Source organism: Crinia signifera, chromosome 1 (assembly GCF_055691185.1).
Source record: "Crinia signifera chromosome 1, ASM5569118v1, whole genome shotgun sequence".
In the NCBI taxonomy this organism is placed as follows: Eukaryota; Metazoa; Chordata; class Amphibia; order Anura; family Myobatrachidae; genus Crinia; species Crinia signifera.
Genome location: NC_139217.1, coordinates 141678567 through 141703734, shown reverse-complemented (window position 1 = coordinate 141703734; position 25168 = coordinate 141678567). Strand labels below are relative to the sequence as shown.

Genomic DNA, 25168 nt, shown 5'->3' with positions numbered 1-25168 from the left:
TGTGTAATCTATGTATCCTGCCAACTTCAATATAAAGTAGATGGGATGTGGGAGATCTAATCACTCTTCCATGGGTGCGGGGGACTGCAGAAAAAAAAACCTTGAGTCTCAAGCAAGTTGCGGGCGAGTGGGCCTTGTACAAATAGATGCTTCACTAAAAAAAAAGTGGATAGGCAGAAGGTTATATAGTTTTTTAATACAGATGTTTCAGATATTTAAAAAGAAATAGGCATACAACTTTATTTTCGTATACAACTTGTTTTTATTATTATTGCCATTATTATCTGTACATCATCAGGTAGTATAACTTTATATACACCACATCCAGTTACTGGCCATCTGTAACAAGCATAGCCTAGAAAAACATGATACAGCTTAAATTTATAAGTCAGCGTTCTTGCATCACATTGTCTGCCCCCATTCCGCCCCTTCCTCCTGCCAGCCCCTGACACCTGCTAGAAACTGTACACGTATGCTGCATACTTGCATTTTCTTAATAAAAGCAAAAGCTGTATATAGTTTAAATCTATGATAAATTATTAAATATAAAGTTATTACTAAAATTATCAATTCCAAAGGTCCTTTTATCAAAGATCTATATTACAGCATGCTCTGTTAAATCATTTCTGTTCTTGATGACCTTTTATATTATATATTGAATCTGTCTCCTCCGTAACTCATTTAATGCTAATAAATGCTGGAATTAAGTCATCCTTTGTGTCCAATGGCTTTTAAAATATGAATTTTTTATTCCAACCACATATAAGCTAATTTTAGTTCTTTTAGATAACATAGTAAGGAACAACACAATTACTGGCTTTATCAGCTCTTCATTCTGATAAGATTATATCCATACTATACAACTGAAACAGCAGGCAATTCTGTTCATGGTTTAGAAATATTTTCATTAAAAATATTCTTATCTTGTTCAGCATGTATGATAACTAAGTACTATGTGATTGGATTCTGTGAAGGTTCCTAGTTATAAATAAGGATGGATCTCTTTGGAAAGTTTGGAGACTTGATAGATAAAAAAAAGACAAACATTGAAGAGGTTTCCTGCATTAAATATTAATTTGACTGAATACATTCCTCACCTTAATATTTTGGTAGGTGCCTCTCTTCTGTGACTAGTGGGGTTATCCAGATTAATTTGCATCCCCTGCCCACTTCTGCCCTCACTTTAGATATACATGCACTCACCGCATCATTTGATGGGTGGCGACCATTGAATGATGTGGGTGTTTCCACATAGCCTGCAAATGGATGTTTATGTTAAACATCCATTAACAGGCCGTGCAAATGGACGCGGCATGTGATGGGGAGGCGGACGGACCAACATTTGGTGTCTGGGGGGCTTGCAAGGCTGTGAATTCTCAGCCTTGCGAATCAACCAGAATAACCCCCTAAATTTGTTTTGAACCCATAGCTGATTTAACATCTCCCTGATAAAGAGTAACAGTTATTGGTAGTATATGTAAATGCCAAACCCTGTTAAATACAGTAACAAGTCCTATTGTTTGCAAGTGAGGGGATTCAAGTGCAATTCATGAAGAAACCATTTTTAACAGAGTGCTATGTAAGCATTTGACCACATGGTGGTGCTGTTGTAAAGTCTATTAAAGTTTTTTGACTCACGGTACCCTACAGTATTAATTTTTTTTCATGGCACCCCTAGGCCTATTCAATTAAGTAAATTCTGTTTAAAAGTCACCCTTAGGTTCAGTTACGTAATGAGGGACAACACATATTTTATGACTGGATGCCACAAGCACTGATTTTTCATATTAAATTCATCATAATTAATTTTCATTGGTCTAGGACCACCAGCCAAGGACACCCCTGCAAGCAGTGGCATATTTATAATGGGTGCAATGTGTGTGGTGCACTGAGTCTCAGATGGGCCTACTTTTTAAACACCCTCTAGAGTCCCGCGATCAAGGCAGCAGCACTGCTGCAGCGCCATTTTTGTACATCAGGGCCGACCCACCTCAGCCACCGCCGATCACTCCCCTCTGCTGAGCACTCCTCTCCGCCCCGTTCATGTGTTTGGGCCCCTGAACACACGAGTGCGCCCCACCTAGAAGCCTTCTGCAGCAGCCCCAGGGGAGCAGAGGTTGCAGCAGAAATCAGTGGCTGTCCTTCAGTGGTGATCTACTACTATCCAAGGGGGCAAGGAGCGAGAATATAATAGTGTGCCCTGCGCACTTATATGGGGCATAGGTAAACATAGACACAAAAAAACCCATGTTGACCTTATTCAATTCGACCATGTCCATGTTGACCTAAAGCTTGTCCTTTTGTCAATGTCAACCTAGGATATGTCGGCCATTCTTAGGTGTCGACCTAGTGACTGTCAACCTAGACATTGTCTATAATCTATACCGTAACCTGTTTATTACAGGGAATCAGCTGTAAGCAGTTATCTTTATTAAGGAGGTGTTTGCGTGCGCATGTGTGTCTGTGTTTGGGGGGGATCGCGGGCATTATTTTTAATAAGGGAATTGTGTTTGTAGTTGCGCAGAAGCAAATCTGAGGTTTGGTTTTTCATGAGGGAGAATGGGGAAACCTGAGGTACAGTTTTTAATCAGCATACCCTCCAACTGTCCTGCTGTCCCACCCGTGGCCACAGTGGGGGAGCCAGTGATCACTGCTGCTCTGGTCTGCCGGTAATCACTGCATAGATGCCGTGCACATATACAGTATTCAGCACAGTGCTGATTCTTACATGAATGGCAGCCTTTTTCCTTTACAATAGCTTTCACCTAGTGATGATTATACAAGCAGTATGCAGAAGTTTGGGAGAGGAGGTTAGGGACGTTTCATATAAGGCGTATTCAGATGCGGAACTTCTGGGTTGTGGGCCTAGGTACAAAAAAATATAATTTGGGCCCCCTCCTCCACCCCAGCCCAAGCTCACAATATGCAGCATGGCAGTGAGTGACAGGAAGAGGCAGACAATGACAGGGGGCCAGATGTACTAAGATTAAAAAGTGATAAAATGGAGAGTGATTGTGTCATCCAATCAGCTCCTACCTGTTAAATTACAGGCTGCATTTGAAAAAACCAACCAATCAGCTAGGAGCTGATTGGTTGTTTTTTTTATCACTCTCCATTTGATCACTTCTCAAGGCTTAGTACATCTTGCCCAGGGAGAGGCAGAGGGTGGCAGAGGGTGACAGGGGAAACAGTGGGCACTGCACCTGCTGCACCAATGGTAGTTCCTCCTCTGGCTTAATGCTGACTCTCTATGCTGCTGGACTCTTGTTGTGGAGACTGTTGCTCTCCAGTGCTCTTTTTTTTACTATTTAATTGACCAATACTTGAATTAAAGCATGTTTAACAGACCAAATAGAGACATTATGTGTTGTGCCTTAATTTGAACATTACATTATTACTACTGTATATGCTTATTTCAGTACAAAGATATGGCCACAAAATGGTGGATGCACATTTACATCCTAATAAATATATGATATATAAAACGCTATGAAGCTTTAATAAATGAACCTCACTCTGATATACTCTGCTGGGTTGGTGACAATTAGTGATCAGTACAATTCTATGCATAAAACCAAGTGGTTCATCAAACCAATTTACATCCTAATATTTTCACAGGACTTTTATATAATATAACTTTTATATAATATATTAGACAGTTTTTAAAGTAAATAATCAATAGATGATAAACATAGTTACCTCTACCATTGCTACACATTCGTTCTATAGCAAGGCTTGTGTAAGCTTATAATGGGATGGACAGAACAACAGTACCGCTTCTAAAGTCCATCATTGAGAAAACAAATGAGATATAAACCGCCGGTAACTGATAATGGTGAGGATTTCAGGATGTACAACTCAAAGGATCTGCAACATGGAATCTGTAACTGCTACAAAATACCCTGTAATCATATTCATGACAGTAACATTATTATGTATAATTGATATATGTTTTTTATTTAAGCAGCACTTTTAACCTCTAATCTAAAATCCCTTAAAATGAACTTTATGGATGATAGTGAAGATATTGGGATTGATCTATTAGTATTACAATGGAGTATACCTTGAGGAGGAGTATACTGGGAGCCATACAATGCTATACTTGTATAGGCATGTTTATAATGGGTGCAGGGTGTGTGGTGCACACAGTCCCACCCGGGTGATAATATGCCCCTATGTTTGTTACCCATAGCAACCAATTTGTTTCAATCAGCTGAACTTTGATTAGATGCCTTCATAAACGCAGCCACCCACTCTTACTTGGTCTAGATCGGCATACCTTTAAATATGAATTCAATTGTCCCTATGAAGCGCTAGCACATCATACTATAGCAGTACATATTTAATGCCAGAACACATTAGGGACACTTGCAAACTGTCCAAACTGTCAGTGCCATAGTGCTAAAATGTATACGACAGTAATAAAAATTGTCAAAACAATGGAAACCATGACTACATCAGGAAAATCCCACGGTCTCCCGGGATGTGGAGATCACTGTCACAGAGAGATACATTTGTGGATTCATATGACTTATGTAATGAATGGATTGTGTGCTATAAGTCTAGTAGACATGTTTTCTCTTCAAGTATGGGATACTTTTTAGTTTATTGCCATTGTGTGTGCTACCAATAAACCTCCTGGGTCTGTTTGTCACTCGCACCGCAGCACGCTGGGACTTAGCTTCTCACTTAGTTTATGAATCAAGGCAGACAACTCTTCAGTTGCTTGTGACTTGTCTTCTAGGAGTTCATAGCGCAGGCTGGAGATATCTTGTTTTATTTCCTTTAATTCACCTGCAATAAGAATACAGAAGTCAGTTGTAAATACTTTAACCACTTAACTCGCTAATAGTTTCCAAGTGATTGTCTTTTGGGTACTTGTTTCCTAGCACGGCGCCCATGATATGCAGTCGTATGGCATTGTATTCAATTTAAAATTATATACCATTGTACTGTATATGGCATACAATGCAATGCGATGCGATTTTAAATTGTATAAGCACCCTAATGGGTTTTTTCAATGTTAAATGGTCCCCCTATATGATTTTTAATTGTATAAGCACCTTAGTAGGTGCTTACAATGTTAAATGCACCCCCACACCACCGGCACTATCAACGCCAACCCGAAGCGTGGCGAGCGCAGCGGTACGCGTCCTCCGACCTTTTCATACCCCCACTATCCACGGCGGCGTGGAGATGATTCTATATAGTGTGGCAAATGCAGCGAGCCACCGAGCCCGAAGCATGGCGAGGGGACGCTCATTACTTCACATGTATTCCGCGCTTCGGGCTCGGTGGCTCGCCACACTATATAAAATCAACTCCACGCTGACGTGGATAGTGGGGGTGTGAAAAGGTTGGAGGACGCGTATCGCCGCCGCTCGCCACGCTTCGGGTTGGCGTTGATAGTACGGGTGGCGTGGGGGTGCTTTTAACATTGTAAGCACCTATTACGGTGCTTATACAATTATTTATCTTATAGGGGGCACATTTAACATTGAAAACACCCATTAGGGTGCTTATACAATTTAAAATCGTATACCATTGTATATGCCATACAATGGCATACTATCGTATGCCTTATGGTATGCAATGCGATGGGTGCCATGCTAGGAAACAAGTACCGTCTTTTGTATGATTCAATTAAGTCAAGAACATCCATTTAAAGGTGTACACAGTGCAATTCCTTTTCTATTCATGCCTGATTTAACCAAATCGCACGGCGCGGTGTACACATTTGATTTAGACTATATATTACAGATCTGTACAATATAGTTTTGCCTGCACAGCCTATTTTTCTATTAGATTTCAATGCCACAAGGCCACATATCGGGATCCAGGGCTATTTTTGTGCAGTCTCCAGCAGGAACTGAGGCCCTTATTCTAGTTCACTCTTTCAGACAAAATATTTCTTAGATGGACAAAATCATGTGCACTGCAGGTGAGGCAGGTGTTACTTGTGCAGAGATAATTAGATTTGGGTGGGGTCTTACACCTGCCTCACCTGCAGTGCACATGGCTTTGTCCATCTAAGAAATATTTTGTCTGAAAGAGTGAACTAGAATAAGGGCCTCAGTTCCTGCTGGAGCCTGCACAAAAATAGCCCTGTCGGGATCGAATCAAAATTGAATGCGTAATCGAATAGATCAAGAGCTGGGCATTTGGTGTCACCCCTCTGCGAATGACACGCGGTAGTGGCCCGAACCCCCCTTGTAACACCACTGTGTAAGCTTCATTATTGAGTATAATGAATGATGGACATGCCATTTCTGTAAAGAGATACAAAGTAACTACTCAATGGTGTAGCGGGAGCACTATGGTGGGCCAATATCTGGAGGGATTCCAACCAGCAATCACTGAGCCACCAATCCAAGATGGAGATGGCAATCCAATCACATTGTCCTGCCTCATTGCCAGGGGCAGGGTTGGTAAAGCCTAGTACATTCTAAGCAATGCTGATACAGGCCACTGCTCACCAGGTGCATGGAGATAAATACATTAGAAGCCCTGGGGTAGCAGAGGGTGCTGCACCCAAAGTGAAGAGTACCTACAGGCATATATATATATATATATATATTATATATATATATATATATATATATATATATATATATATAGAGGTACTCCAAAACAACCGTATATCATGGGTAAATAACTACATAAAGTTGGTGCCCTCCTGAGAAGCAATCCTAGGATGCTGTATCATATGCAGGGGGGGGGGTTGACGGCACTCGAGATAAAGGCTGTGGGTAAGACCTATTATTTCGAGTGCCGCCAACCCCCCCGCATATATATATTTATACACATATTTATATTTATTTTCAACCCCATTGTGAGGCAGATGACCATCCCAAATGACAGAGTATCCATGTATAGCCCTCCCTCTCGTTTAATATGCAATCCCATTCACAAACACTCGATTAGGCTTGGACCAGGCCGGAGGCCTGCAGAAGGCCATTAGGGGCTGTAGAAGCATTGTTTCTGGTTAGGCCAGGGCTGGGCAACACCGGCCCTCCAGATGTTGATGAACTACACATCCCAGGATGCTTTGCATTAGTTTTGCTATGTGGCCATGCTGAAACTGATGCAAGGCATGCTGGGATGTGTAGTTCATAAACATCTGGAGGGCCGGTGTTGCCCAGCCCTGGGTTAGGCGGTAGTAGGGTTACCACCTCATGCCTTTAATTCCAGACACATATTAATTACACAGGTTCTGTGGCTGGCTGACTTCAAGACTCCATTTCAACTGTTTTTATTTAATCAGCCCAGGGCCGAAACTAGGTGTTTCGGCTCCCGGGTCGGCAGTCATTTGGTCGACCCCCCCCCCCCCCCCCAAAAAAAATAAATAAATAACTGCCTTGGGGTCAGGCAGCGGGGTTCCGGGGACTGGAGAAGGTTAACTCCGGCTCCTAGCGCTGCCGGGCGGTGGGCAGATTTTGAAAAGACTTGCCGGACGCTGAATGGCTGAATTCAGCCAATCAGCGTCCGGCAAGTCTTTTCAAAATCATCAGCGCTTCCCGCCGCCAGGCAAATAGCGAGCGGCTGTGTATGTGAAAGCTGCCGCTACACCAGTCCCTGGACCCCCGCTGCCAACATACCTGTGTGTAGTGTCCAGGGGTCCAGGGACTGGTGTAGCGGCAGCCTTCACTCACTCCGTCTCCTAGCGCTATCTGCCTGGCGGCGGGAAGCGCTGATGACTTTGAAAAGACTTGCCGGACGCTGATTGGCTGAATTCAGCCAATCAGCGTCCGGCAAGTCTTTTCAAAACCTGCCTCCCGCCCACCGTCCGGCAGCACTAGGAGCCGGAGTTAACCCACCAGTCCCCGGGACCCCGCTTGGACCTGGCGTTAACCCGCCAGTCCCCGGACCCCAGCTGCTCATCCCAGGGACCACGCTGCCGGGACACTAAACTAGCGCCCCCATCCTCCAGCGCCCGGTGCGCGTGACCCCCAACCCCCCCCCCCCCCTAGTTACGGCCCTGATCAGCCACAGAACCTGTGTAATTAATATGTGTCCGGAATTAAAGGGATGAGGTGGTAACCCTAGGCGGTAGGCCTGTGTTGCTCAGAGCTCTGCACAGTCCTGCATTGTCCTTCTGGTGATTAGGTGTAAGCCATCAAGGATTTGCACTGTGACAGAAAAGCTTGTTACCTCAGCATTGTATTCTCCTACAGTCAGGCCCAGCTTAAAGGTAGGCTGTGGTATGGTACCTGCTTCTTATTATTACATGGTTTTACAACTGTACTGTTACATTGTATCATATCTGTTACCACATTGGTTGTGAAAATGCAATAATGGAAGTCTAGGAGTAGCGCAGTAATGGTGTGTACACACGGTCAGATGTGCCTTCAGATACTATCCACGATCCGATCAGATCGGATCGTGGATAGTATCTGAAGGCACATCCGATTTGCATTCAAGTCTGACTATATAGTGCAGATGTGCACTATATAGTCAAGGCAGACAAGACTTTCTGCCTTGCGATACGTGAACGCGCATCGGAATCGGATCGGGATCTGAAGGGTTAAACCCCTTGCGATCTGCATCCGATTCCGATCCGATGTTGACTATATCAACATCGGAAGGCAAAAAGTACCGTGTGTACACAAGGAAGTGCACTACACAGAGCCTGTAATGTTATTTTCCACAGGGTCAACTAGAGTTCTGGCCCAATACCACCTGCCCTCTCAGAAATGCAATCCCTTTTATATACAGTACATACAGTATACTGATATGATTGCTGGGTGCATTTTGTTATACTGTATATTAATATTATTATTATTATCCTTGTTTCTCTGTATCTAGAACCTGACCTGTATGACTATGTGAATACAGGGTTAGATACACATACTGTAAATGGTGTAATGGTTAGCTCTACTGCCTCACAGCACTAAGGTCATGGGTTCAATATCCACCATGGCCCTAACTGTTTGCAGAATTTTCCCCTGTACTTGCGTGGGTTTCCTCCTGGTACTCCAGTTTCCTCCCACAATCCAAAAATATACTGGGAGGTTAGTTAGCTACCAACTCTAGAGAGAGAGTGTGTGTGTGTGTAGTAGGGAATATAGATTTTAAGCTCTACTGAGTTATGGACTGATGTGAATGTTTAAATATTCTTTGTAAAGTATTGCAGAATGTGTACACTATATAAGAAACTGTTAATAAAATAATAATAATAATAAGAAATATTAGGAGATAAAAGCAGAAAATGCACATTTCATGAATACAGAGAATATAGAGTTGTTTAGGTCCGCTTTTTACCTTCATTCACTTCATCATTCTCTTTGTCCACTTGTGCTCTCAGCACATATCTCTTTATAAGCCTTTTCATTATTTGCTGTCAGAAAAAGTGACAAGAAGACAAAACAAATGAACCCCCAGAGAAGAAAGATATTGTCCGCACATCCTAAAATAAGCAATTTGATGGTTTGCTGTTCGCCGCCTATCTATTTATTTATATAATGTAAACTTGTAGTGACAATTTCAATTTAAATTATTAGGACCGACTTACTTGATAGCGAGACGGCTGACTCAGAATACTGTTGAAACTGCGAGACTCAAAAACCTTGGCATTAGACTGAGAGAACAGATTTAACTGCAAGACAAGAGAAGAGTTTAAATAGATTCATACACGATGTTCTGAAAAATGTAAAGGACAATTTCATGGGTGAAGTTCATGAAATCAGATTTAAAAAAAAAAGGTCTTCTGGTGCGACTCCCACTCACGTACTATTCCAAGCAACAAGAAAGAGGTCTGATCATGGTGGCTTTGCTTTTAAACTCATTCAACTCTATCCAGAACAAAATATTCAGACAAATACACCACTGATAACCCAGATCCCCCCTGCATCCTAATACAACCCTGCAGTCCACTTGTAGCCTAACACCATCCCTGCAGCCAGGGATGGATTAAGCTATGGGGGCCCCCTCCAACTTGTCATGATTGTCCGCAAACTGCACTGGAGAATATTACACTGTCAAAACACATAGTAAAATATAAACGTGGTCAATGGGTAACTCCAGTGGGGTCGATTAATATAAACATAAATATATATATATATATACAGTATATAAAATATCACATGAAAAGTCTGTGTTTGTCCCTCTGTTCCTTACTCTGTAGGAGCCCTGACAGGCTGCTGCTGTCCTCCATGGGCCTGAGAAGCATACGATGAACTCCACCAAGCAGAGCTCAGCACAAGCATCTCAGCCTTTGACCTCTTGTGCAAAGTCTCATGGGACTTAGTCAACTCCCGGTAATGCACTATACACTTGTGCAGTCAGTGTGCCTTGGCTCCCGATGCTCAGCACCATTAATCATTGTCACATTGGCAGATAGGTGAAGCTGCAGCACTACCCCACTCCCATGCACAAAATACATGCCAAACCACAGGGGGCCGCAAGATAGAGGGGGGGCCAGGGGTACTGAACCCCTGTGCCACCCCCTTAAACTGGCCCTGCCTGCAGCGCTTAAACGTCCCACAGCCCAACTCCCACCACCGCAGAATAACTAAATCCTCCCACTACCTCACTAAGGGCCTTATTCTGGTCGATGCGTAAATTTCCGAATTCTTTCGGATGGCGTTTTTTAGCCGTCTGCGCATGCGTGGGCAACGCTATGCGCATGTGCCACGCACGGTCTCCGTACTCGTTCTCACTAATACCGTACAGAAATGTGCACCGCATTCGGGAAATATGGGCATAATATGGGCGTCATTCGGAACTACACAGGGGCGTAGTTTCAAAGTGGGCTAAACTGGGCGTAAACATGGGCGTACACGAGGGAGTGCACTAATTCTGGTAGGCGTGCATTCGGACAGAACACCGACTGCAAACGAACCAAAAGGCAGAAAATATGCGGTCTCCATAAGCAAGTATTGCTTTGCGGACACCACTCGGTCATGCGCTAGGCATTCGGATCGCCCAATTAGTACTGCCGCACCTGAACCAATGTAAATAGTTTAAAATATTTATCACTTGCAAAAGGTAAATACTGTATATAGATGTATGTTATTGTAGTGTGCACATCCTTGCAAGACACAAATGTAATATTATTGTACAGCAAATAACATTATCCAAAAAACAAAATACACACACACACTGTGTTTATAACTGTTGGTAAGTGAGCTTTAGTATGTGTTAGTAATAGTTTTGCGGAAATACACTGCATCGGTGCGTACGGCCAGCTTCCCGTCCGTTCTGACGCTGTAATACCGTGCAGAATCTGTGTGTGAACACCGCACACGCAAGGTTTGGATGTAGTCCGTAAACACGCCCTCTTCTTCTTCCGTCCGAATGCGGAGGACCTGTGGGCGTTTCTTCTTACAATGTCCGCACAGCGTGGCATGCGGTCCGCTCCGAAAGAATTCGGAAATTTACGCACCAACCAGAATAACCTCCTAAGTTCCTCCACATGCATATTCCCCCGGCACTGGATGTGATGTTAAAAGAGGACCGGACCATCAGGTACCAGTAAATCAGTGATGTATCTGTACTACTAAAATAAAAGACCTTTGCTGAAAGACTTACAATTCTATTCAGGGCTTAAATGGTTACTGAAACTTTAGAGAGGACCAATCACCTCTGTCACAGTTCCTATTTTGCTAATTACAAGCTATTCAAAGCTTATACCAAAAAAAGTTCTTCCCCAGAGTAAAGATATAAAGCAAGCTGGCTGATTTCATGCAAAGCTTGTCTCTTGTCCAAATCGCTGACAGTACACTAAGGATTCATTACGGCCGGACAACCTTCAGGATTACTCACTAGCAACATACAATGAGATGATCTATTAAATGACTAGAGGGAGAAACCTGTCTCTTTTACATTTGCAGTTTACTTTTGTAGATAGATTGATGATTAAGCATTCATACAACACTTAAATAAGCAAAAAACAAATGCCATCAAGAAATTTATAATAATAATAATAATAATAATAATAATAACAACCTAAAATGGCTGATTACTTTGCCTGAAATTGTCAATTGCATATCTTCCACCAGCAAATTATTAAAGATATATATTTGTTTCAATCTACAAACAATAGCATTTCATACAGCATGATTATTATTATTATTATTATTATTATTATTATTATTATCTGTCAAAACTTCCCTGCCTTATTGGTGCCTTCATTGATGTATAGAAGAATTTTGCCCTACTGAGGACATATTTAAAAAAAAATCTCATTCTGTGGGCCTGATTCAAAGAGCAGAGAAATCCCCCTCCCCCCGCTGCAGGGAGACGGACAGCGGGGAGAGATATGACAGGCAGGCTGTTGCCGCAGCACAGTCTCTCTCCCCAGTTCAGCACACACTGCTCAGTATAGAGAAAAGAGTTGGATAGATTGCGCTCACCTGTGATGCACTAAAGGTATGTGTGAATATGTAGTATGTTTGAAGATAAGAATGAATGGAGAAATAATACAGATTGAGAGATGGTAAATAGATAAAATTCAAAGGGAATTTATTAAAGGTTATATTATGGTAGAAAAATGTATGGAGTCCTGATAAATGCAGGAATAGGCCAGCGGGGTATCACTCCACAGGGCCTTTTTTGAGGTATAAGTTTGACCTATGTAGGTCCCTTTAATCCATAGGTCCCTTGGTAGGAACCTATGTACCTATGTGGGTGACCGTAGCGGTCTGTCAGGGCAAGGGGATGAGGGAATGCACTTTACAATGTGAGGTGATAGAGCCCCGTGATGCTCTGTAAAGTCTCGTTTTAAAAGTCTCGTGTTGGAAGTGCTGTATTGATTGGGAAGGAATGGGGAGGTAATTGTCCAGTACAATGTAGTGGAATGCAGGCGTGGAGGGCAGTGAGCGGCATCCCGCTGTGCGCTCTTACCGGATCGTTGCTGGAGGGTTCTGCCGCCTTGCTGTAGCTGTTGTTCGTTAGCTCGGGTGAGTGCACAGCCGTGCGGCAGCACCCGGCTCCACGGTCACTGTCTCCCGTGACTTCCGGGTTCCGCTATCGCGAGATCGCGATTCCTTAGCAACGCTTGACAGAGTACTGCGGGCTCGTACTCCCGGCTGGGAGGAGGCTGCTGCAGGGGGCGGTGATAGTAGAGGGTTGAATGTAGAAATCTTAAATGAGTAAGGTACCCAACGCGTTTCAGCCACTAGGGCCTTTGTCAAGGAGGAGTCCTTGACAAAGGCCCTAGTGGCTGAAACCTCGCGGCCTGTCGACGGAAAGTCATGTTGACTGTTTCACCTGTACATTCTATATGTCGGTATTTTGACCTTGTCGGAATTTTAAATGTCGGGATTTTGTCCTTGTCGGGATTTTAAATGTCGGGATATTGACCTTGTCGGGATTTTAAATGTCGGGATTTTGACCTTGTCGGTATTATGACCCATTCAGGATTTTGACCGTCGGGATTTCATACCGAATCCGTCTACTGTCATCCTGGGTAATCTGAAGGCTATTCAGATGACCAATGGTCACATAGAAGATCCAATGCTTCTGAAACACCAGTGGATTACAGAAGACAATTGGAGGCATCATTTCACCCGAGGCTTTTTGCAGTATAAGCATAATTTTGCAGTAGTGGCTGCAACGACTGATGCAGCTACTACCGTATAGCCCTCCTCTCTGAATCAGGCCCTGTGTCTGTCTTAAAGGAAAGGAAAATAAACACAAGAAAATGATAGTCAGCGGTGCCTGTATCATTTGAAAAGTGCATTGATGTTTTGACAGATGCACCGCAGTGATTAATTATAAATAACACTTATCCATTTATTAAGTGCACACCAAATCCTGTACTTCAGTAAATTAATTGTTTTAATTACTTGGCCATGAATGAAGTCCTACCTCTGTGACCTGCATAAAGAAATATCTAAAGAAAATATGATGGTGTGCCAAGATATCTTGTATGTGAAGATAATGTCATTAATTTTCCTTGTAGTTTGGTTTCTGTTGACATTAGACATTACCGTTTTACAGCATAAAAGAATAAAGGTGCAGGGTCATTAAATATTATAAATGAAGTATGCACTAGGTTGTTTCCTGCTGCATTTAAGGACAAATATGGTTTTCAGATTTCTGACAGGTTATTAATTAATTTTACTTCACAACGTCTTTTGTAATGAACTCGTTTGTCAATCTCGTCTCACCTTATATACAGTGCAAATTAGACACAAGTTCTTTAGAAGATTATTTGGCTTATATCCAGCCATATTATATTTATGCGGTTAGACAAAGCCTCTGTTACCGGTTTTCTGTTTTAAAGATTTTGAACATTTTGAATGTATTTTTTAACATTTGTGAATCAAAGAGTTGACAGTGACTAAGTTGACAGTGAATATGTTGACAATAAATGGTTGACAGGAACAATGTTGACATGGCAAAAAGGTTGACATGCAATCGGTTTCCACAGCTACAAGGCCGACACAAGCAAAAGGTAGACCTTACAATGGTTGACACGTGCAAATGTTGGAATTAATTTTTCACAGTATTTTTGGTGTCAATGTTGTCAACTGTCGACATGTACCAATCAGTGTAACATGTCAACCCAGTGCATGTCGACATTTTGTCTATTTTGGCCTAATTCAATACAAAAAGGGAAACTGCGCAATCCGCCTGTGTAAAGATCAAATAAATGAGCTGTTCAAGAAATAAATATATCCAGTACTATTTTTCTATTTTTTTGGAAAAATAGGTCCAGGAACTCCAGGTCTGGGGGTGGATCAATTAAATATATATATATATATATATATATATATATATATATATATATATATAAAGAACCAAGAATTCTGGACGGCACTCGCAATCACAACTCAGATAGTCAGTCAAATAAGAGTCTTATTTGACTGACTATCTGAGTTGTGATTGCGAGTGCCGTCCAGTATTCTTGGTTCTTTATGTTTCCCGTTGGGGAGGACAGGACACCGCAGAAGCTGCTATTTGTTTGTGCTGAGTGCCGGGCATCTTTTGAAATATACCATATATACTTGAGTATAAGCCTACTTTTTCAGAACATTTTTTATGCTGAAAAGGCCCCCCTCGGCTTATACTCGAGTGAGGGTCACACTTGAGTCAATAAGTTTTCCCAGTTTTTTTGTTGTAAAATTAGGTGCCTCGGCTTATATTCGGGTCGACTTATACTCGAGTATATACGGTATATATATATATGTGTGTAATAGAGAGACGGAGGGAGAGATAGATGTATATATTGTATTTAGAAACAAAGGCACTCACAGGTGACTTTGAAGTAAAACTTATTTTATGGAAAGTACATTTTGGCCCAGAACAGGTTCAGGAACTCAGTTCCTGATGATGTCATATTTAATTAGAGGTTCAGAAACTGAGTTCCTGCTGGTTCCTGCTAAAAAATAGAACTGAATATATCATATACTTTATTCAAAGTAATTCATACAGTATCAATAAAGACTGGTAAATGAATAAAAAATCTATTAAAAAGGTCAAATTCCCTAGTCTCTTTGCTGATTTTTCCTAATATCGGTATACAGATGGGAAAGGGTTAACACATACAGGCATACACACATAAAAAATCAAATTGCCACAGTGTGGAATAGCAATTTCTAAAAACAGTATTCTGGGTAATCAAATGCTGTAGACACATTTTCTTAGGGAAGTGGAATCTGACTCCTTGCATATAAACCAGTGGCTGGGAGTCTACACAACGTCATTACACCCATATGTGTGCCTCATGCCTGTCAACCAATAGTGGTCAACCTATCGACCGTCGACCTACCACCCAGAACTAGTAGAAACACCTGTAATATACAACAAATTGCACATATGCAGAACGCATTATAAACCGGCCCATATGAGGTAGTAATAAATTCACCAAGATAATTTAAATGAACACCTTGGCAAAGCCAAGTATGTGTTTTATGCCCAATAATGACTGAGATGAATAATGTGCAGATCTAAGAATAAGGGGTGTATTAATCAAGATTTGGAGGCAGATTGAAGGCAGATACATTTTTTAACCACTTCAGTGGTATGCCCAGAAATTTTCAGGGCTCAGCTGCACTGCCACAGCGGGCTTTCCCGGAAAAATTCAGGGCATACCACAATCAGGTAAGTGTGTGCCAGTGGTGCCTCCAGCTGTGCACCACTGGCGCACTACCACCATTACTCCCCCCTCCTGTCACTACCCCTGACCTCTGCGCTCTAGCGATTGTACACTGGAGCTCCCCTTTGTCTGCTGCCGCAGCCATTAGCACTGCATCAGTGACCAGGTGGGCGGCCCTGCTTGAAGAGGTTCGGGGGGACTCGGGAGAGCTTGGGAGTTCAGTTGCCCGAGTCCCCCCGAGCCGCCCTGAACCTCCCCGAGTGTGGCCTGCCACCTGATGCAGTGCGAGGAGCTCTGGCGTAAGATCGCAGGACGGCAGAGGTCAGGAACGTGGGGGGAGGAGCTTCAGCAGGGGTTGTCGGGACTGGCTGCTGCCCTTGACTGTTGAGTATTGCTGGGGCAGGACAAACTTGCCCTGGTAGATCCCACCACTCAAAGGGTTAAACAATGTCTGTAAAATGAAAGGTACTGTAGAAGCGGATTAGCTAGTATTTTATCTCTCTCTGAGTTTTGATAAATAACCCCTTAAAGGTGACTTTTTAAAATGACCTATATGATGATGATCAAAGATGTTTGGGGATTAGCAATTGAAATGAGAATAGATTTTTTTTCTGCATTTAGCATGCAGCAAGTGACACATATTTCTATTAATCAGCCAACAGAACGCCATCATGCACATTTGTTATTCAGTAGAACTGGCAAATGATAGAGAATTATCTTAGATAAATATTGGAGGTAAGTAGGATGTCTAATGGTGTGTACACACGGTGAGATTCCTTTGCTATGCAATCTTTGCTCACGCTGTACTATTTACATACAATTAATACTATCTACATTGGATTTGCACTATATAGTCATTGCTGCACTATTTGGCTTTCGATCTCAGCTGAGCGGGAGCGGGCATCTGCATTGAATCGGGCTAGAAAGCTTAAAAACCTGTTCTATCTCCATACAATGTATATGCGATCCCGATTAGATTTTCACTATATAGTCAAAATGGAATGTCAAATTGTACCGTGTGTGCGCAGCATAAGTCTTACCCTGGATTTGGAGTCACCCATTCCTATTTCAATGTCTTTCTGCAACTTTCTTGTTCTGCATTTTGAGAGGTTGAAGATTCTCAGAATTAGATACACAAAGGATTTTGGACTTGGAACAACGCTGAATGGAGGAGGCAATGTTTTTCCATCATCAAAATACGATAACCATAACTTCGATCGGGCAAATTTCCATTCCACATCGCTGTCATCCTGGATGCAGAGGAGACATAAGAATTGCTTTTCTTATTCACTACACTGGCTGTAATGACTTCATTTGCAATGGAGAAACAATCAGCCCTGTTTTATTTTTTATTTTTTTTATAAATGAAAAGAAACTTAATTTCGATCACTAATAGATTTTGTATCCATCTAAGTTCCTTCATTAGAAGCATGAAATCCTAGAAACAAGAACATACAAGGCAGAAAACAGATGACCAATATTCTGTCTTTGCTTTAACACCTCCTTATATGAGAATCTTATATCAGCACAGATCTCGGCTGTATACTGCATCACCATGTTCAGTACAATTATCCACCAAATAATGATGCACACTAAACGTAATTTCACTCACAAACATACTAAGGGGCCCATTTTTTTAACAATATTTTTACTAAAATAATGTGAAAAGGGTGTTTTCACACCCTTTTCACAATAATTTAGTTCCACCTGTATGTACTAAAGGGCTCTTGGAGTGTTTTTTGAACAAAAAGGCATTTGGCCCTGTGATAATAACACCAGCTTTAGCTCGCGATTCACAGTGCTCCAATGCAAATTGGAAGTTTCTGCATGGCGTTCTCTGCTCCTAGGCAGAGAAAGCTAGGTGGGGATGGGGCCAGCGTGATCAGCTGGCTGATCACTCTATAAAAATTTTTTATACTCTCCTCCCCAGGGTCTAGGGATCGGTAGTCCAGTGAGGGTTGCAAAGTGGCAGCTCACTTTACAGCACCATGGGTCACAGGAGTAGGAAGCCCCAAAGACTGTCAGGCACTGCAGGAGGCAATCCCTGGGGGTTGGTGAGTAATACGGCATTGGTGATGGGGGGTTGTCACGGCGAGGGGGGTCATCACGATGGGGAGGGGGATGCCATTGGCGGTGATAGCGGTGATTTCGGCGCCTGCTCAGTACAGCATCGGGTATTTCTTGTGTCCCTTCATGCGATAATTGATACATCGGTGCAATAAAGTCAATGATCGCATTGCATTAGGTCGTTGTCATCATCTTCAGATGCGGATGGTGGGATGGTGATAAATGGGCCCCTAAAGCTTGTTCAGGATGTGTTTGGAAAATGACAGTTAGGTACACAAGGAAGGACTCTGTATATCATTTGTTTAATTTTGCATGAGCCCCATAGAGCAGATCAGCAGCAGAAGGTTTTGTGAGGAAAATCAATCTAGCCACTTTATTCAGAGTAGACAGTAGTGGGGATAACCAGCAACGAAGACCATTGCAATACTCAGACCATTGCAGACCATTGCAACATGTCCAGGTGGTAGATTTACTAAAGTTTCTATAAGTGGAGGTGTCGCCACTAGCATCAAATCAGATTTTAGCTATTATTTCTATATTGCATGCTAGCAAACGATGGGAGAATCTCATCGATTGCTATGAGTAACACCACCACTTTGTTTTTGAATCTTTAATGTCTTGGGGAGATGTATCCAATCACTGCCAGGTTCAGCAGAGCTGCAAACATTGAGTACCATGTGGCGTCTGGGAATCAGCACAATGTTTCATACCCTCCTTCTAAGCCCACCACTGGACACCCATTGGGGGCGGGCTTAGGAGTATGTGTAGCCTTATGCTGGTTCCTGGGCACCACATAGTACTCAATTAGGGGCATATATCTATAATGGGTGCTGTACAGTAGGCAAAATCCCTGGAAAAATGGCGCGGCAGCCATTTTTCTGGCAATTTGCTCATGCCCAGTGGAGTCTGAGCGCTCTAGTGCCAAGCCAATTTTACAGAGGTTTGTGCATATGCAGTAGGGTCTGAGCATTCTAGCACTCAGACCCTACTGCTCCTGGCAGAGAGGAGGGGGGCCCAGCCAGAGGAGGCTGCACACAGGCTCCTCCCCTCTTAAGACACCCTGTACCCAATGTATGCAGGGAAACCATCCAGCACATGTATTACATACATGTTCACATGGATGTTTTAAGGTGCTAAGGCCATCCATTCTATGGTCAGTTTTTCATAAATTGCAGCCATGCAATGATTCATTATGCTTTTTCAGATTTATTTATGTAGTGACATCTTCATTGGCAGAGACAGGGATTGAATGGTTGGGGAATTATCCAGTTGTCATTTGCTACAGTACTGGTGCTTAATCTACAATGCACTGAGACCTGTACCTTATTTCAACTGTTCCAATAACTGCCATTAGGAATATTTAAAGATTAACAGTCCCGGTCATGATCTCAATACTACTGAGACAAGAGGTGCTGACTTCTCAAATGATCCTGGCTTCCCTGGCAACACCAACACAGTACTCTAGTCCCAACTGTTCTCTCCTTGCACAGAATGAAGGGAGTTACCCTCTTGAACTGAGTCCAAATGAGAGGTGGATATTCTCTATTGGCCTGGGACTGTAATTGCAGACCACTTCGTAGAATATAATTAACCAGGGTATTGTGCTGCTGAAGACGGTATTTTTTAAATCTAAATCTGTGTGAAAACCATCACAACCAATGAAAACATGGTTTGCAGTGTCAATAGTCAGACTAAAGCGAATTGCTTGCTTGATTCATGAAGATTTACATCTGTGAATAAATAGCTCTCAAAGGGATTATTATTAGTATAAATAATATCACATACAAATGTACCACTTGTGAGATGGCGTGGGGAGGTTATAATTAGAATTAACTTGTTTTAATCCTAACAAAAGCAAACAAATAATATATATATATTTATATATTCATAACAGTATTTACTAAGAGGAAAACTCATTTGCCTGATGCTTGTATTTGTATGATTACTATGTCTTATTTGTATATGGAAAAAAATGTTAATTCCTTATTAAATACTCCCTAGTGAAGATTTTAAGTCTGTTTTATTGTGACAGACTTGCTAACCTATCAGACTTGCGAGCCTCGGTTACATGACATAACTGTCCATGCCTAGGAATTTTATTACTTTTCAATTCTCTACACCAAAATGAAAAAGCAGTAATTTCTTCTGGCAGTACTGTATGAGTGTATGTATGTGTTTCGTCCACCCTGTAAATCTAGTTTTAGAAGCTTACTGAATGGAAACAGTATCTACATATATCAAAGCCATGCTCTAGCTTCCATTAAAGACTAAAGACACACATTTGGTTACTGCAGATTTATAGCTTGATGCTGTAACGCAATAATATAAAGCACTGTGCTGAGAAAATGTAACTACTATCAAAGCTGAAAGCAACAGCTTCTTTTATGTTGCAAACTATATGTAACATAACTGCACTCTTAAGGGCTATTAAATTTAATAAGAAAGAGAGTTAGACTGCAGTGGGGGAGCTCACATGATTAATGTTGACAAATGAACACAATGTGCCTTATTCTAGTTCACTCTTTCTGACAAAATCCTTCTTACATGGACAAAACCATGTGCACTGCAGGTGGGGCAGATGTTACTTGTGCAGAGAGAATTAGATTTAGGTGGGGTTTTACTTCAAAGTGAGATCTATATCATAGTGTAAAAATAAATCAGTCTGTATTTTCCCTGCACAAAAACAAAATAACTCACGCAAATCTAATTCTCTCTGCACATTTTATATCTGCCCCCCTGCAGTGCACATGGTTTTGTCCATCTAAGAAGGATTTTGTCAGAAAGAGTGAACTAGAATAAGGCCCAATGTTTGGAAACCGTAAAAAAACTGATTACAGAAAACCACATGAGATACTCAAGACAAGATGATTAAGCGTCTCTCTCTCTCTCTCTCTCTCTAAATATAACAGGCTTACTACACCTCATCTCTATCAGGTGAAGTACCGCCAGTGACCACTACAGGCCACTCGATGGTCCGAATGACTCCTTTGTGTCTAAATTAACAGAAAGTGAAAGCAATTTTTGCAGGGACACTGATCTGTTTTAACCTTGCTGGATATGTAAAAAGGGAGCTGTGAAGACAGAGATTGGAAGTAGGAGCAGATAAGGACTGGGGGTGGGGTGGAGAGTTTGTGGGCTAAAAACTGCCACAGCTCAAAGTGAAAGTAAAAACTGTCACAGCTCAAAGTGTAAGTACATTACAGAATCTGTCATTTTGACTGGCTTTTAACTAGTCAGATAATGTTTGCAGTGTATCCCCAGGAGGGTCCTATGCAAATATTATTGATGCCCAGAATGTTCCATGGAGCCGATAGCCACTGCGGTCCCTCCAATTCTGACAGCAGAAGCAGTCCCACAGGTTTCTATAGGGACTCGTTTTATTGCGCTGAGAGCCAATAGCTCAATAATAGGGGTCATAGCCAGAAAAGGGTGTTGTAGACATTTTATTAGTTTCGTGTTAAATGTCATATTAAACATTGTCCGAAAGTGAACAACCCCTTTAAATCTGTAAACAAGTATGAATTATTTTATTCTCAATATCATCAAAGATTATTTATAAACTTCAATCGGTTGAGTACGAAATATCGTCAGGCAAAATGTAGATGTTGACCATGTTGACATACATCATATGGACAGTGATGAAATGTTGTCATATTAGAATGTTGTCATTCATAGTGGCCCAGTGGTGACTTACCTTCTCTGGTGGCTCCAGCCGTGTCTTTCGGTCCCCCGGCGATTACGTGACCATCACTTCTGGGTGGTTCTCCAGCATTGTGGCAAGTATATTTTCTCTATCTGTAACTTTACCCCCCTTTTAGTGCCTAACCCTAACTCCCCACTCCTACCTAGCCCTCCAGTCTACAACCAACCCTAAAGACAGTTAGGAGCCAATTTGCTGTTGTGTCATCACTGCCCACATTATTACTTCATCAGGCTTAGTAAATCTGCCCTACAGTTGCTTGTCACGGCTTTTAATCAAAGTCCAACTACATCCACAACAGGCCATCATTGAACACCCTACAACTGCTGTAAGAGATCCATCTGAATTCAGAAGATCTTTGCAATTCCATATACATGCCCACAACATGCAAATACCACTTTGAATTGCCCAAAGATAAACAAAGATGAACATGCGGGTCTGAAACATGCACAGTTGTTAAATGCAGTTTAATATCATTAAGAAAAATACTATTAAAGGATATTTATGAAAACAATTCTATGCGTGCATGTGACCAAAGAAAAGTGTTGCCAATATCCAATCAGATTCAGTCATGTTTTTGGCACGTTAAGAGCATGTAACAAATGTGAACTGCACGACATTTAATATGCCATAGCAAAATACATATATACATATATAAAAAACAGTTGATTTCCCCCCTTGTCAATTGAGATGTGCTATGGTGATAGATTGACTTAATTACTGGCCCTGCTTTCTTGGGACAACACAAAGAATACTATCCTATTTATATGTATACCATGCAGAATCTCCGAACAATGTTCTATTATGTATCTGTCAATCCGTTTCATTCTGATAGCACAGAACGATTCAAGTAAAATTTATCATGTCTATCTGAATGAGACTTTGTTTTTTACAGATGCAAATATAACTCAGAGATACAGTATGTTCTATTTTATAACAGTAAAGTAGCATTAGTGCTGTGCCTACAAAATGCAAAAAAGCAGCATTCCATGCTAAATAAATGGACGTTGTATAACCAGATCTTTTGTTTTTCCTATTTCATTATAAACTGAACAGCAGACATTTCAGTTTCCATCAGTTGTATATTGCTTATGTGGCATTTCAATTTCACTCCTTACAATTATGGTTATATTTGAATACACTTTGTGCTTCAATAACATTGTATTATTAGCAATTAGGCAGATAGAAAAAGCACTTAACATCCGAATAGTGGATTTAGGCACCTTTTTTTATTTTTTTATTTTTACAGTAATGGGTTCAAATTGTAACTCAGCCCTACGTGACTTATATTGGTAGAATTGGTAGTTCAGAGGGTAAAACACATTTGTGATGTGTTTTTAAACCTCCCATGTAGTGGCTTTGAAATTTCTGTAAGAATAATAAAAGCTCTAGAACATTTAAATTACATTTTATGTTTATTAAGATTCAAGCAAATTTGAATATGTAAATGGGGAAGTTTATGTGTCATTGCATTGTTTCGTGTACAAACTATATACAGCATTTTCAACAATAGACCTTTAATGCAACAGTTGGGATATTATTAGAATTAATATTATTCACTAAAATTTCCATGGAACACCAACGGAGTAATATAGATTCCATTATAGTCACAACAAAAGCATGTTAGTATATTATTCAGAATTCTATATTAGCGCACATTTTCAATTCCTGTACATGCGTCATGGCAAACACAGTCACCTGGAAATTATGGCAAATGTTCTGTTTATAGGGTTCAGACTTATCACTTGTAGATAAAATAAATGCTATATTCCAGCTACCTTTACTATCTCAATGATGTATTTAAAAATAATTATGAATTAAATGAAATAATTATATTGTAGATATAATGATAGAGTTATTAGAACAGACAGAATAAATGTAAAATATATATAAATATTGAGGGTTGAGATTGTGTTACCTCTATTTCTTGGTATGAGCTGTTAATCATGGCAATTAACATATTTAGAAGAACCACCACCATTGTCACATTGTAGATGCCATAAAGTACATAGCCGATGTTCTCTATAAACTTGTGGTCGTATTTCAAAACGACAGAAGTAACTTCAGACAAGCCGAATATTGACCAGAACAGGGTTTTGAAGCTCTCTTCCACACTTAAAGAAAGAAAGAAGATAAAGATAAAGAAAGAAGATTTGTTTTTCACATTTTGTTTTCACAAAATACAAGTACTGGATTTATAGTCTGGAATGCTACGAACTGTGATTTTCCAGGTATGTTATTTTTTTAACCCAGAATATAATAAAAAGTGCACCCCACAATTCCCGAGGCATCCGTTGCATATTTAGGCTAATTATCTACTAAGTGGTTCTTCTGACACAGACTATATAGAAGGATGCACTTAGTGATCATACGATGTAACATAATTGCTGAGCAGCAGAACACATCACACTTTTTTGCTCTCGTTTTCTACAACTTTCTGGAAGTCAGTAATTTAGATAATATATCAGATTCATGTTAAATAAATGACAATTTGAAATCATAATTGTTGAATGTAAGTTTCCCTGAATGTACTGTATTATGGGGGATATCGGAGATATCAGATATGGTCTCTCTGTTTATAATTACAGTAACAGACCCCTGTTATAAATACTAAATGGGATCATAAATATAAAAATGATATTACCAACAAATATTGCTCATTGTATCCCATCTTACACTAACATTAATGGTTGTGATGTATACAGTATGTAGCAATAAATATAACAATTGTTATGTGATTACATAGTATTTACATGTAATAGTCATAGATACGAAGGATAACAAAAGATATAGTAATAAAAGTACTCTATTACAATATGCTTATTTCTTATGTCTGCTTGCATTTAGGGCAATTTCTATGGTTGCTATTCCTTGGTTCCGGTTGATAGATCTACACTGTCTACATAAAGTCGAAAGGGTCAAAAGGTCAACAAATAGGTAGACATGCAATAGGACAGTCAGAAGGTTGACAGGGTGAAAATTTCAACATGAAAAAGGTAGACATGAGTTTTCATAATTTTTTTTTTCTAAACTGGCTTGTTATTACTTCACCATCCATGTCGGCATAGAGGGAGAATATAATAGTGGGCCGAGCGCAGCGAGGCACCATGCCCAAAGCACGGCGAGCAAACCAAGCCCTACCAGGATATGTGTTACAGTAATTGAGGGTCTATGTCAACAGTTGTCGAGGTTGACACAAAAAAAAACTTGTTTACCTTTTCACGTGCCTACCTTTTTCATGTCAACATTTTGACCATGTTGGATTTTTGACCCTGTTGACCTATTGCATGTCTTTTGCATGTCAACCTTTTGGGGTAGACCTACTGACTGTCTATCTATCGCGACACTGTCTATATGTA

The 25168-nt window shown here is 41.0% G+C and overlaps 1 protein-coding gene across 3 annotated transcripts in view; it reads right to left on the bottom strand.

Moving 5' to 3' along the window:
- Nucleotides 1-229: 229 nt before the first annotated feature.
- TRPC3 (transient receptor potential cation channel subfamily C member 3) overlaps nt 230-25168 on the bottom strand; it is a 198307-nt gene continuing 173368 nt past the window's right edge. For 2 of the 3 annotated variants that reach the window (XM_083174433.1, XM_083174434.1), the window contains 5 exons: nt 23728-23923; nt 17083-17292; nt 9512-9595; nt 9262-9337; nt 231-4794 (listed from right to left, as the gene is read on the bottom strand). In XM_083174433.1, coding sequence (XP_083030559.1) covers nt 4652-4794; nt 9262-9337; nt 9512-9595; nt 17083-17292; nt 23728-23923 — 709 coding nt within the window. In that variant the 3' untranslated portion in view covers nt 231-4651. Of the gene's footprint in view, nt 4795-9261; nt 9338-9511; nt 9596-17082; nt 17293-23727; nt 23924-25168 lie in introns of all 3 variants that reach the window. The other variant, XM_083174435.1, reaches the window with a different exon arrangement.